This window comes from Stylophora pistillata, chromosome 14 (genome assembly GCF_964205215.1).
Source record: "Stylophora pistillata chromosome 14, jaStyPist1.2, whole genome shotgun sequence".
In the NCBI taxonomy this organism is placed as follows: Eukaryota; Metazoa; Cnidaria; class Anthozoa; order Scleractinia; family Pocilloporidae; genus Stylophora; species Stylophora pistillata.
The window spans coordinates 5,546,893-5,560,808 of record NC_142532.1 but is presented as its reverse complement, the minus strand read 5'-3'; the positions used below and the strand labels follow the sequence as shown (position 1 = coordinate 5,560,808).

The 13,916-nt window shown below is 39.6% G+C and overlaps 2 protein-coding genes across 2 annotated transcripts; one reads left to right on the top strand and one right to left on the bottom strand.

The window, feature by feature from the left end:
- Positions 1 to 5,453: 5,453 nt before the first annotated feature.
- Positions 5,454 to 6,873, bottom strand: LOC111339521 (uncharacterized). Its single transcript, XM_022946198.2, has one exon. It carries the CDS (start codon positions 6,708 to 6,710, stop codon positions 5,481 to 5,483), a length of 1,230 nt encoding a protein of 409 aa, XP_022801933.1. The 5' UTR covers positions 6,711 to 6,873; the 3' UTR covers positions 5,454 to 5,480.
- Positions 6,874 to 7,830: 957 nt separating this feature from the next.
- LOC148716226 (uncharacterized) lies at positions 7,831 to 10,563 on the top strand. Its single transcript, XM_088744999.1, has one exon. It carries the CDS (start codon positions 8,212 to 8,214, stop codon positions 10,099 to 10,101), a length of 1,890 nt encoding a protein of 629 aa, XP_088601125.1. The 5' UTR covers positions 7,831 to 8,211; the 3' UTR covers positions 10,102 to 10,563.
- The last annotated feature ends 3,353 nt before the right edge of the window (positions 10,564 to 13,916 follow it).

The following is a 13,916-nucleotide window of genomic DNA, read 5'->3' as shown; positions in this document are numbered from 1 at the left end:
ACGAGCTGCTGAATGTGAGTAGGAAGGCATTTCGCTTTTGATTGAATTTCTTCCAAGGCTTGCTCTTTATGGACCTCAGATGGAGGGGCTTTTTGCACTTCTTGATTTGAAAGGAATACTGCCTTGCCCTGCAATGCGTCTTAAACCAAGCTTGTAGCTCATCCTTTTTAAGAAATTCAGATTTCTGGCCAATCCCCAATTGTAGAGTGGGATCGATGTCGTGGGCAAACGCGGAGTGGCGTTTCAGAACCTCGTCAGAAGCAGCTTCAAAGATCTTGAACTTTTGTCCTTTGAGAGATAATTTTTCAAAGCGATCTTGAAAGAGGCAAGTGACGGTCTTTAAGCTAGATTGAATGGCCGGCTTCAATTTCCCATCTCCGTCTGCCTTCTCGCGGATTTCCTTCATGTTAGAACATCGACGCAATAGCTTCTCATTGCGCAAGTCCATTTCATCCCTGGCCAATGATACTCCGCACAGGGCTATGTTGAGTATTGACATGATCCTCGCTGGCAGATTTGCCCAGGAATTTCCAGGATAATGTTTATTCCGCTTCCTAATTCTCTTGCAGATTTTGAGTCAAATCACGAGCCATAAAGAGGGGAGGGGGGATATAAAAAGCTGATCCTTCATGCGTAAGTTGCGAAAATTGCGCTGGGCGTATTTCTCTATTATAGACACTTCTTATTTACGGTCTGGATTGACCGAAAATTTAGCGCTAAAGTGGGTCCGTTAGTAATAGCAAACTCAAGTCAAGTTATAAATGAGGACAAATCTCGTTATCACAGAAATATTTTTTCCGGGGTATTAAATTTCCATTCAGCTATTTCAGCTCGAAACGTCAGCACCTTCTTTAATCCGATCTATGCGGTTTTTTTTTTTTTTCAGAAAAAAAGGTTCAGGGTCATTCAGTCAGTAATGACTATTGTGCATGTACATCTAATGGTTTAGTTGCAAAAGAAATAAGTCCCCTATCAACCTTATCGCAACATCAATTTGGTTGGCGACCAATTTTCTAAAATAGCAATTCTTTTTCTGTCAACGGGTTTTAGAAACTAGTCATAAGCAAGCTCCTTTTGAAAGCAAGCGTTTTCAGTTTCTGCGTGCGAACACTTAAAATGATGTTACCCGCGGACTGAAATGAGGGAAGACAAATGAGAAATACATTTAGTTAATGAAACCTAAAAGGTAGTTTTACTTAGTTGTGTTTTCAATAATTAAAAAAAATTGCTTCCAGTTAACAATTGTTTCATACTCTAGAATGCACTATCGAGTTATGGAGCTCGTGGGAAGTTTGGAGAGCACGAAAGAAGCGTAAGAGTTGCCCAAGGCTTTAGCCGAGGGCAACTCTAGCTTGTTGAGTGCCCTCCAAACTTCCCAAAAGTGCTCCATAACTCGATAGTACGCAGCTAAAAGCATGAACCAATTGTTTTATAACATAGCCGGTGGAATTGTGCATCAAATCCGACGCGAAAAACGAACAACAATATCAGAAGCGAATCGTGACGGCGCTGATGCCGAGTCTCCTTTTCCGTTGTTTTTCTCTTTTTTTTTGCCTCATTTAAGAACTCTAGCCTAAGGGAAAAGGTTGGAAAATTTTCTTCGTTTTGGGACTGGTGTGCCGAGTCTCTGTTTGTATCCATTACTGTCACGAAATATATTATTTTTCCCCGCGCTAACAATGACCGCTCGCGCGAAAATAAAAATTTCTGGTGAAGCGATTTGCTCACGCTATCAGCGTGCACTATCGAGATTTTGAGCACGCTTACGTATAATGAATTTGATTGCGCGGCTCTGCTAGCTATGTTATAGTTTTAAATAGGGCTTTGAAAGAAAGTCATTTGAAGACTTCATTTGGACTAACTATTTCAAAAAATGCTTACCAACTTAATTAATAATAAACCTCCTTTATTTTTATTGTCATTATTATTATTATTATTACTATTATTATTAGTCATTCCACCATCATCGCAGTTAATCTGAATTACAATGTGGTTAAAAATGTACAAGTATAAAAATTAATCGTTATACTCAGTTTAACTGCTTTGGAAAAATGAAAAAACAAGTGTACCCAGAATTCCTTTATACTCTACCTGTGAGTACAATTGGCCATAGAGAAACTGGAACAGACCTGTGATAACAGGGGTACTCACTTTTGGTTATACAGCCCGTGGCTTGTAAGAGCCTGTCAGATCGTTCGTACTGTTATCTTTGGGGGGGGGGGGAGTAATCTGCAATGGCCTGACAGGGGTGGGAGGGGGGAGGGCAACAAAATCCTCATAATTTCATGCTATAAAAACCTGGATAATTTCTTGAAGTAATGAGTCCCTAAATTTAAATGTAAGATTTAATCCTCACGGATGCTACTATGAGTGGCTTATTACTATCATTATAATTATTTATCATTATTGCAATTATCATTATCATTCTTATTATTACTCAAAATTCATCAAAACTGCTGAAACTAAATGTTCACATAAATTCTCTAGAGGATAAGTACATGTGATTTATACTCAGCGAACTTAACACTGATCCCGTGAAAGTAAAGAGCTGATAGGGTTGACTCACACATGTTCTAAATCTCGCATGCTACACCGAATAATCACACCTCTTAAACGTATTGCGGACCTATGAATGTTTTGTTTTTTTTGTTTTTGTATTTTATTGTAATCAGATATGACATGACATGACATGACACTTAGCATAATGACGCACTACCCACAAATAGCAGAGCTAGTCTCAGTGGGTAGTGTGTGGACGCTAAAACATCTAGAATAAAATTCGGCTCAACAAAAGATTCAGTAAATATACCAGAAATTAAATATTAAATCAGTAAATCACAAATGACAGTATGAGATAAAAATACAGAAACAGAAACACATCATGACAATAAATAGAAGAATACATAAGTTATACACTACTATTAACTGGATTTAACTTTCTACACATTATTGATTGTTCGTTCTACGTCAACATAACTATTCTGAACTTAAAGATTTTGAAATAATATTGTTGTCATCTTTTTCTTGAAAATATGTTTTGGAAGATTCCTTAGGTTTATGTACTGGGATGCTACTCCAAATTTTACAACTAATCCTCAGAGAATGAGTTTTTGTGTTAATTTAGCCTAGTACAGTTTATGTAATAGTTACCGGCAGATGAAGATCGGGTATTATGATTGTGTATTTGGTGGGAAAGAGTGAAAAAAACCAGAAAGATTAGGTGGGAAGAGTTAAATTGTTATTGACATCATGCAATAAGAGAGAAGAGAGTTTAATGTAAAGTTTATTAATTGGCATAATATTAGCCGATATAAAATAAGGAATAAAGGCTGATAGTTTCGAAAGAAACTGTTTGGGGCTGCGTCGGTGGGAGTAACGAAATAATTTGGATATATCAACAAAGTTGAAATGGTAAATTGGCCACCGTAATGATTACAAAAGCTGACGTTTCGAGCGTTAGCCCTTCGTCGGAGCGAAACAATTCGCTCCGACGAAGGGCTAACGCTCGAAACGTCAGCTTTTGTAATCATTACGGTGGCCAATTTACCATTTCAACTTTGTTGATATATCCATAAAATAAGGAATGGCGTGTGAATTATAGTTGGAAAAGTTCATTAATCGCACAACCCTTTTCTGGAGTATCAATATTTTATTCATATGAGACCTAGTTGCTTGGCCCCAAGCGACAAGGCCATATGATAAATAAGGATAAATGAGTGATCTGTATATATTTAATAATGTCGAATATGGTACAAGATGCCTTAGTCTATAAATTATACCAATGCCTTTACTTATTTTTGATGCAATATGACTGACATGATCGATGTTTCCAGGTAAGGTTACAGTCAGTAAGTACACCTAAATATTTCACATAGTCTTTACGCTCCAGGCAAATGAAATGTTATCTGTTATTATCATATATTTTTAGATTTACTTTGTAATTAAGTCGTTTCTGGCTGGGATGAAAGATGACAAAATTGGTTTTCTTCACATTTAAAGAGAGTTTATTTGAGGCTAGCCAATCATAAACATTCATTAGTTCCACATTTACCACTGTTTCAAGAGATTTAAGATTTCTGTCGGAAAATAGCAGATTTGTATCGTCAGTGAACAAATAAAATGCTAATTTATCCGAAGCATTGTAAATGTCATAGATATAAATAAGAAACAGCAATGGCCCTAACACGAAGCCTGTGAGACCCCACACAGGGGAAGCCAATAAGATAGGCAATTTTATTTTATTGGTTTCGCCGATACAGGCAGGTACTCCACAACAGCTTACGCCAATTACTGCGGGCCGAGAACACAATTCCCAGTAAACAGGCCAGACCACATCGCAGTCATCTCGTGAGTGGGCTCTTGTCCCCTGCCTAACGAAATTAACTCAGTGTAGATACCGGAGACGGGACCTGCGGTTTATTCGTCCTTATTCGAGGAGATTAGAATGTCTATCCATTTCTTCATATTATAAGAAAGATAGCACATTCTCCTCAGTTATTTTAAGACCTTGAGTGTTGGTCAACTAGATCGAAAGTAATCGGAAATGATTTTCTTCCACCATACCATCAGAAACAACAGCACATTATTCATTAACTGAAGCTTTTGTGTGAGTTAGATAGAACAAACTAAGATATCCTAAAGAGACAAAGGAGGATCAGGGCGTTTTCCATGAGCAAAAGGCAATGTACGAAACGAAAAGCGATGCGTGACATGTGCAAGTAATTATTTAATTAATGTTCGTCTCGGATTAAGCGAATCGCAGCATATGGTATTGTTTTGTTACAACGCTTTTTATTTTATCGAAGCTTGTTCAAGGAAAAACAGATTTGTTAAGTCTGGTCCTGTGCTTTATCTATTTGAAAGTCATTGATTTCTAAACCCGGGTGGGTCCAGGTGGTCCGGCAACTACTATTTACCAATAACGTAAGTGAAATTTGTTAGTTTTGAAATGCCGTTTGTTTTATAGTCTAGCGGTTATCGACCAAAATTGTTCAATTTAAATGATAAAAGTATAAAACTTGACCACATTACTAATGATCCTAAGACTAACATTTTGTGATATAGGGCCATACCAAATAAACTTCTGGAGAGGAGAACTGCGCATGTCAGAAATTAACCAACATGGAAACGAGGCTGAGAATAAAAATCCTATTTAAACGATATTTGGAGCAATATGTCACAAATGCTTGTAAACACGAACCACTAAGTCATTTAATAGATTGTGATATTTATTTAATCATGTGACTATCATGTGACTGTCATTTGACTATCTTCCTTTATATTTATTGAAGTATTTGGGTACTCTGGTGAAACATTGAATATACATGCTTGCAGTGTTTTCTGAATAACGATATTGGTTAAACTAGTTTATCTCAGAATATTAAACGGTTATATCTTTCCTTCATTTGATTTTCCATCAATAATGACTGCATCAACGACCGGTTGAGGTGCGATATGAGCTGATGTGCTGGGAAAATACTTCAGCAAGTCTTCCTTATGTCCTCCCCTGAGCTGGCCAGGCTGTGAAAATGATGGCGCCATAGTTGGTTCTCATATTTGAAGAAATCTTCCAAGTTTCCATTCCGGATTTGACAGGCTATGTACAGCCTCGAAAACAGAGAACAGTCCTCCTTCAAAACTTCCACTTTCGCCTTGTCTTTCGAAACGATCTTCTTGTTCGGAGTGTTCATTATAGGGAGATTATTCTTCTTAAGCGGGTATGTAACTGGCTTGCTTCTGTCAATGAATCGCTCTTTAATAAACGAATTGAATTGTTCCTCTCCAATCTTTCTTGCATCGCGGATAGTTCTGACTACAGTATCATCCATGATATCCTTAGTATGGATCGCCATCAGGTTTTCACCTTCTTCCAAAAACGGGTTTCCAAGTTCTTCATATGAAGATACAGTATTCAGAACGTCTTTGGAGAAAGCATTCTGGACCGCCGGCTTCTGCTCGTGATGGGTCACATTTTCCTCTGTCCAAGAGTTTCCGCCTTCAAATTCGTGAACCATTCTGGATATTTCAGGACCTGCCACAATCCATCTTCTTGGGGCCGCTGGATTCTCGGTAAGGCCAACTGCGCCTCCTTCTCCTTTAACGACGGCATTAACCTGCTCGTGACAACGATCTAGCGCTATGGACGAGAACAGTTTGGTGGTCTTGTGTACTACAAAAGAGCCATCGATGAAATATTTGTACACACTTGGATGAGTGGATTGAGGTACACACATGTCTGCGTAGTGCACAGAAAGCCACTTGGCGTAGTTAGAATGGTCCATCACAAACATCCATGGCAGTATCTGTCGTAAGGCGTTGATGTACAAAGAAAAGTTACCTTCTCGGAGAGCTCTCACCAGCCGAAGACAGATCAACTCCAGATTGAGCACTTTTGACCAGTAATGAAACTGCGGGGACTTTTTCGACATTCCATCTTTCCATTCTTCTTTCGACAACAGGTTTTCTTGCTCATTTTCTCGCAATTTGGCTTGATATACACTGTAGGCTTTACTCATCAGAATATGTAGACTTGCAGCCGTCACCTGGTGTGCGTGTCGTGTACGGGTTACATGGCTTGCCGACAGAAATGACTCTGCTACCCTTTGCGTTGCTACTCCTGCGTTACACATGACCTTTGCCCACCCGCTGCCACTCAGCCACTTACCAACCATTTTGAGGGATGTCATCTCTATGTGCAGTCCCCCAAGCATAATGACGAATTGTGCTTCACTGAACTCGGGAAGTGGCTACTTAATTTGCTTTGCTAAGGCAAACAGTGGCTGATCTAATGCGATGACTAGAGTCTGTGAGGGGTTGACGTGGTGCACAGCAACCTTGATCATACACATACTGTGCGCTATCATATATGGCTTATCACAAGAAAGCCGGAATCGCCATTAAACGACTACTCCAAAAGTCAGACCCATTTAAACCGCGACAGTGTGGACGAGAAGACTGCCCAGTGTGTAGCACAGGTGGAAAAGGACCGTGTGATAGAGAAAGTGTGACGTATGAGATTAAGTGTATCCAGTGTAACAGCGTATACGTAGGGGAAACAGCCAGGAGCGCGTATACCAGAGGGAAAGAGCATACGAAATCACTTAACAATAAGGAAGAACGATCTGCATTGTGGAAACACTGTAAAGAGAAACACAATAGAGAGGTAAAGCAATTCCGAATGGATGTGACGGGGGTTTATCACAATGACGCGATGCTGAGACAAATAACTGAAGGAGTGAGGATAAATAATGTGAACGAAGACTCGCTTATGAACTCCAAGAACGAATGGAACTTTTTTCAAATCCCACGAGCTGTGATTGATACATCATGACCGCTTACATGAAGCCTGGAAGAAGTGTGGACATTTCAGAGTCACTTATATGAACAATTATTTATGAGTATTTTAAACATGGCGGAGTACTACTGATGAGGATCGTAATTGATCGAAATCGATTTGGAATTCCGCTACATTTTTACATTTTTACAAGTGACTTTTTATATACCATTTTACACGTTTTTACAATTCTTGTATTCGTTTTATAGTCGTTTTTAGTGCGTCGAACGTGACTACGAGACGTTATGTCTAGCAAACTGACTCACTTATCACAACCTTTAGGTAAAATCTAAAACAGCATTAATATGTCTAGACAAATTGTTGCTAGCTTCACAACAACTCTTATTTCAGTCTAGCAAGTTTAGCTTTACGCAAACTTTACAGTGACCGTAAATCTGACTCTTCAGCTTTACGATACCTTTAAGAGAGCTTTAAGTCCGATTACGTAAATCTACCTTTAAACGTCTTTACAACCATAATAAAGCTAGCGTAAAGTTGCTTAAGGTGGCTCGATAGGCCAAAAAATCATAAAAACTTCATATTTTTGGAAATAAGTTTCTGGGCACCAACAGTCATTGTAGTTTCAAGAAAAGTAAGTCTTTTGTAATTTTTCCCATGGCTATTGTATGTTTTTCAACTGTTTTTGGATCTGTTTGAGCGGTTGCTATGGAAACCAGCATTGTTAACGCGTCGTTTTCCACCAAAAAAAGCCAATGATTTCAAAGAAATCTTCACAGGAGTGACCAGAATAGATTTCAGGGGCCTGGTAAATAGTTAGGCCCTAAATGAGGACATTGTGTGCTGATACATGACGTACTTGGCATGAGAAAAACGTGTTCGCTTGTTTACGATCTATCTACTGAGAGTTGAAGCGAATTATGCCTCCAAAAAGGAAATTTAGGAACGTTAGAAGAAAAAAAAGGAGGTTTACAGGCAACAAGTATACTAAGAAAAGAAATTCTGAAGAAATGGAAGGAACTGATGATCAGGAATCAGTGAAAGAAAGCGAGGAATCAGACATCACCGATATCGAAGATGAAAAGATTCCGAAAAACATCACACGGAATTCTGATCGTACTAAATCGATGCCTGCTACCCTGAGAAAGTTGGACGATAAGTCTAGCGATTCTGGAGACCCTGAAAACGATGAGGAGGAAAAGATGGCAAGTATAGAGGGTTTTCGTTTGATTGATATCTCTGTACTTGCTTCAGTCTTCGAGTCATTTTGGTGTCCGATGTGTAAATATGGCCACGTCACGTTCGAGGAGGATTGCAGCGCCAAGATGGGTTTTGCTACTCTTTTTGTGCTAAAATGCACATCCCAAAAGTGCAAATACTCGAAGAGGTTTTTTTCCTCTGCTAAAATCGAAGGGAGTCAGGCTTATGAAGTCAACCGAAGAGTTGTCCTTGCTACAAGGAACATTGGAATTGGACACCAGAGTCTTGTAAAATTCGCTGCGGTGATGAACATGCTACCGCCCATGAACGAGAACTCTTATCGAGATCATGTTGCCACAATTCGCAATTCTGCGGAGACTGTAGCCAAGGAGAGCATGCAAAATGCAGCTGAAGAGGCAAAAGAATTTTATGAGCCAGGAGAAGATGGGGTCTTTGACATTGGAGTGTCAGGGGATGGAACTTGGAGAAGAAGGGGGTACTCTTCAGCTTATGGGGTCGTCACTGCAATATCCACAGTTACTGGTAAAGTTCTCGATGTGGAAGTAATGTCCAAAGAGTGCAAGGAATGCATGGTTTGGAGAAGCAAAGAAGGAACTGTTGAGTTTCAGGAGTGGTGGGAAGGACACCAGCATCTTTGCCAGGCAAACTATTTTGGTTCTTCGGGGTCGATGGATGCTTCTGGAATGCTTGCCATATTTGAACGGTCTGTTCAAAACTACTCTGTTCGTTATACAGAATTTCTTGGGGATGGAGACAGTAAATCCCACAAACTTATTGTTGAAGAAGCCGTTTATGGGCCTGTTGAAGTAAGAAAATTGGAATGTGTGGGCCATGTCCAGAAACGTTTGGGGTCGCGACTTCGCTCACTGAAGAAGAGAACTGGTCAGACACGTCTTCAAGATGGAAAGTCAATTGGCGGAAGGGGCAGGCTAACAGACAATGTCATTGATAAACTGCAAGTATATTATGGGAAAGCCATTAGGAACAATACTCATGATATCCAAGCTATGGAGAATGCTGTAATGGCAATTTGGCATCATACACAGTCAACTGATGATAGCCCAGATCACGACCTGTGCCCCCCTGGAGAGAGTTCATGGTGTGGCTTTCAAAGGGATGTTGCACAGGGGACCTCTGATTATAGACATAACCATCCCCTTCCAACGGCTGTGGCTAATGCCATCTATCCCACCTTTGAAGCCTTGAGTGAGCAAAGTCTGCTTGCACGCTGTCTACATGGTGGTACGCAAAACCAAAATGAGGCTATCAATGCCCTTATCTGGCAGCGTGCTACAAAGGAAACCCACTCTGGGCTAGCAGTGGTGGAACTTGCTACCTTCTTGGCAGTCTCACATTTTAACAATGGCACTATTTCTATCATTTTAGTTCTTCGAAACCTGGGAATTGACCCAGGATTTCATTGCATCAAAGCTTGCCGAAAGCAAGATCATAATCGAATTCGCCATTCTCGCCGTAAAAGCTCTGAGCAAGCCAAAAAAAGGAGAAAACAGATCAGAAACTTCAAAAAAGGTTACAGTGACACTTTAGAGGCAATAGAAGGACAACAGTATGGTGCTGGTGCCTTCTAACATTGTTTTCAACTCTTGACTGCTTGCCCAATGATCTTGTGAACTTTATTTGCTATTTTCTAATTTTCCGTATTTCAGAGGTTTTGAAACCTTGTGACAATAATATCTCAAAAAATATTTACGATAAGTAGATCAAATTTTCACAGCATCTCAAGTGTCAATAGCTGTGTGCAATGACCTATTTTTATAGTGTTTGGACTTCTCACTCATGGGTTATGCCTTGTAAATTGAAGTGTAGTCAGGGTTATTTTTTGGTCTTTCTTTGTTGAGAGCTAATTCATGAATGCAACATAGTACTTACCTCAAAGTAGGTCATTGCACAGCTGTGATACAGTACAACAAGCACCTGAAGTTTTAGCTCTATAGCATAAAGCAGAGTAGAGATATCTTTGCCAAAAAACATACCTATTTTTGTCTCTCGGAATTGGGTGTGGCTAGAATAAATGGTGTGGCTCCTCTGAATTTTATGGAATGCTCTCCTAACTTAGTGGAAAGTAATGGGTAAGACCTATTTAAGTTTGTGGCACAAGTATAATGATATGATTTAAAGTTTAAGTGTTGGTAAAATTGTTGCCAAAATGAGCATTTTTAGACTATCGAGCCACCTTAACGAACTTTACACAGATTTACGCAACTTTAATTTTGCGTAAATCTCCTTTTTCATGCTGTGTTTGTTTAAAAAGTCTGGCCTTATTATACAAGGCAACCAAGCACTTTGCATGGTACTTTGCCTCCATGGCAATTAAATCACCAACAGACAGTTGAGCAATAAGTTTTTTCTCATTTAGAACAGCGGCACACTCTCTGACCCTTTTGTCAACATCTAGGGTCAATGCAGAATGAAGATGCCAGAACTATCGTATTCGTCACAGAAAAAACATTGCCTTTGGGGATTATAACGTTCTACACTAGATCTCCTAGCTTTCACAGGGCCAGAGGGAATTTATTCTTCTGTTTCATCTATTATTTCCTCTTCTGCAGCATCAGCTATTTTTCGTTTCTTTGCACGCCCTAGCTTGGTGTTATTACACAGATCTCTGCACGATTTGTGCCAGGAGGCTTTGTTGTGGAGTAGCGTTTGTTCGAATACATCGTTTTCACCTAGCGGCAACTCACAGCTAATGACACTGATCCCTAGCTTCTTGAATTCCTGGGTATTTTTCACTAACATCTTGTTCTGGGGGTAGAATAATCTATTTCTCATTAATAAAGGCAAAAAATAACATATTTACGTGAAATACCGGCGCTATATCAATTGAGCTAACCTCCCGGCTAGCTCAATTGGTATAGCGCCGGACTGTTGTGCGGGAGGTCGAGAGTTCAAATCCGGCCGGACCAACACTCAGGGTCTTTAAATAACTGAGTAGAAATTGCTACCTTTGTGATAATTTCTGCAAACGGTTAGACTTTCTAGTCTTCTCGGATAGGGACGATAAATGGAGGTCCCGTCTCACAACCCCTTATATGTGATTTAAATTTGTGGGACGTTAAAGAACCCACACACTCCTCGAAAAGAGTAAGGCACGTAGTGCCCTGTGTTGTGGTCTATCTTTGTGCAGTGTCTATCCAGGGTGAATCGGGGGGAGGGGTGGTGCCTCGCATGGACCTTGTGTTCCGTTCGCACTAACACTAACCCTTCCGGGTCTAGTCACACCCGGTAAAGTTGTTAACAACAACAACAACAACAAATCATAAATGTTTTTCACCTGAAATCACTGTAAGTGATGGTGGCTGCCATCTTGAAAACCGTGCGAGTCCTTGGCTCTAGTGCCGAGGCAAAACCTTCCAGCCCCTAAGCGGGATTCTAGCGGTATGTTACTTTGTGCATTTTTTATTTTTTGACAACACCCCATTATGTTTACCCCTAAAAAAAATGGAAACATATATATTCTAACGTTTCACCACAGGGAACCCAAATACTATGACAAATATAAAGGAAGGTAGTCACGTGATAGCATTAAATAAATATCAAAATTTATTAAATGACTTAGTGGTTCATGTTTGCAAGCCTTTGTGACATATTGCTCCAAACAATATCGTTTAAATATGATTTTCGTCCTCAGCCTCGTGTCCATGTTGGCTAATTTTTGACATGCGTAGTTCTCATCTCCAGACGTTTATTTTGGATGGCCCTATATCACAAAGTGTTATTCATAGGGTCATTAGTAATGTGTCCAAGTTTCATGCTTTTATCATCAAATTGAACAATTCAGTGTTTTTTGGGTCGATAACAGCTGGACTATCACTAATTTCCAACATTTTTTTTCTTTTTTTGATTTAGGCCTGTCCGATTAAGCTATTAATATGCTTAAAAGTTGCTAATTAAAATGCTAAAAAGTTGCTGAAATAAACATATCTAATTACACGTTTGGAAGGGAAGTATCAAGGCCTTATGCGTAACAGAGCACGAAGAAGACTGATGATGATGATGATGAATTACACGTTTTGCTGTGTAATATCGCTGAGTACTTTTACGAGTTGTGCCGTATTTTGACGAGCCCGTAGGGCGAGTCAACATACAAATAACGGGTAAAAATATTCAGCGATACGACACACCTAAACGTCTAATAAGTTATTTATTATCTAACTCGCCAAATTATTATTTCAGTGCGGGCGAATTTCGCGGATATTTATTTACTTGGATAGCGTGACAGAAGTACACGAGGCGGAACGGAATTGGGGTGTTGTCGTGATGCTGTTTCTATTTGCTTTAATAAATGATGAAATTTCATGGCCGTCTAACTGCTTTTCCTCCTTCGATTTATCTAATAAACTTGGATCAACATTTTTCAGCCATTCCGACTCTTCGTCGTCAGAAAAATGATGAGCGTCATTTTATTTGTAACTTCAATCCAATTTGTCGCTTGCGCGATGCGAGAAAACCTATCAAACCGGTCCTCTGGAGTACAAATACTGCATGATGCTTTGGCGTTATTTCTACCCTACTGATTGTAGTTGGATGATTAACATAAATAACTATTAGGGACCTATTTCTGCTGCGAAACCTTCGGTCAGTTCAGACAAGTGGGAAGTGCCCATACGTAAAAAAGATAAGATATAACCCCGGCAACTTGTTTGTTAAAGTAAACGTCTAACGCATGAAACTGTAATACACCCCCTCCTCCTTATTTTACGCAAACAAAAAGCAAACTTAACGAGACGCGAATTATACAAGCGACAGGTGGCTAAAAATTTCCATAACTCAGCTCGCGTGCCTTCCTGTCTGAACTGAAGACAAAAATACGAATTCTAATCCAGTCACGATGCTAAGCGTTGTTCAATAACTTCTTTAATACCAAAAGCTGTAGCTCTACAATTAATTGTAACTGGAATCTATCCTCACATGTTTGATAATCTCACGGCCTCGTTAAGCTTTTTTTCAAGGTATGGAAGCAAACGGCTTTCGTTTCCATTATTATCTAAGTCTACTCATAATTACGAATTAAAAAGGTCACTTAAACCTTCGATTGTGATTGGCCGCGAAAAAGACAGTTGTCATGGACTTTCATTCGTGCTGTTTTCTTGTAAATTGAAGTAATATCTTGGATTCGATTGCGATTGGCTGCGAAAAAGACAGTTGTTATGGACCTTCTTCGTGCTGTTTTCCCGCATAAACTGAATAATATCTTGGATTTCGTTGAATAGGGCTCGTCAATTAGATGACGGATCTATACTGCAATTAATTGAAGGCGATTGTCATGGATCCTTTCTTGAAAAATCTCAAGAAACAAGTCACTTGTTCGATTTGCCTCGATACCTACACCGAGCCCAAAACTATATCATGTCTCCACACGTTTTGCTGTGAGTGTTTGGAG

What these genes read in the sequence shown, in the direction of transcription:
- LOC111339521 (XM_022946198.2), bottom strand. Translation starts at nt 6,710, where the DNA reads ATGCTTGGGGGACTGCACATAGAGATGACATCCCTCAAAATGGTTGGT.
- LOC148716226 (XM_088744999.1), top strand. Translation starts at nt 8,212, where the DNA reads ATGCCTCCAAAAAGGAAATTTAGGAACGTTAGAAGAAAAAAAAGGAGG.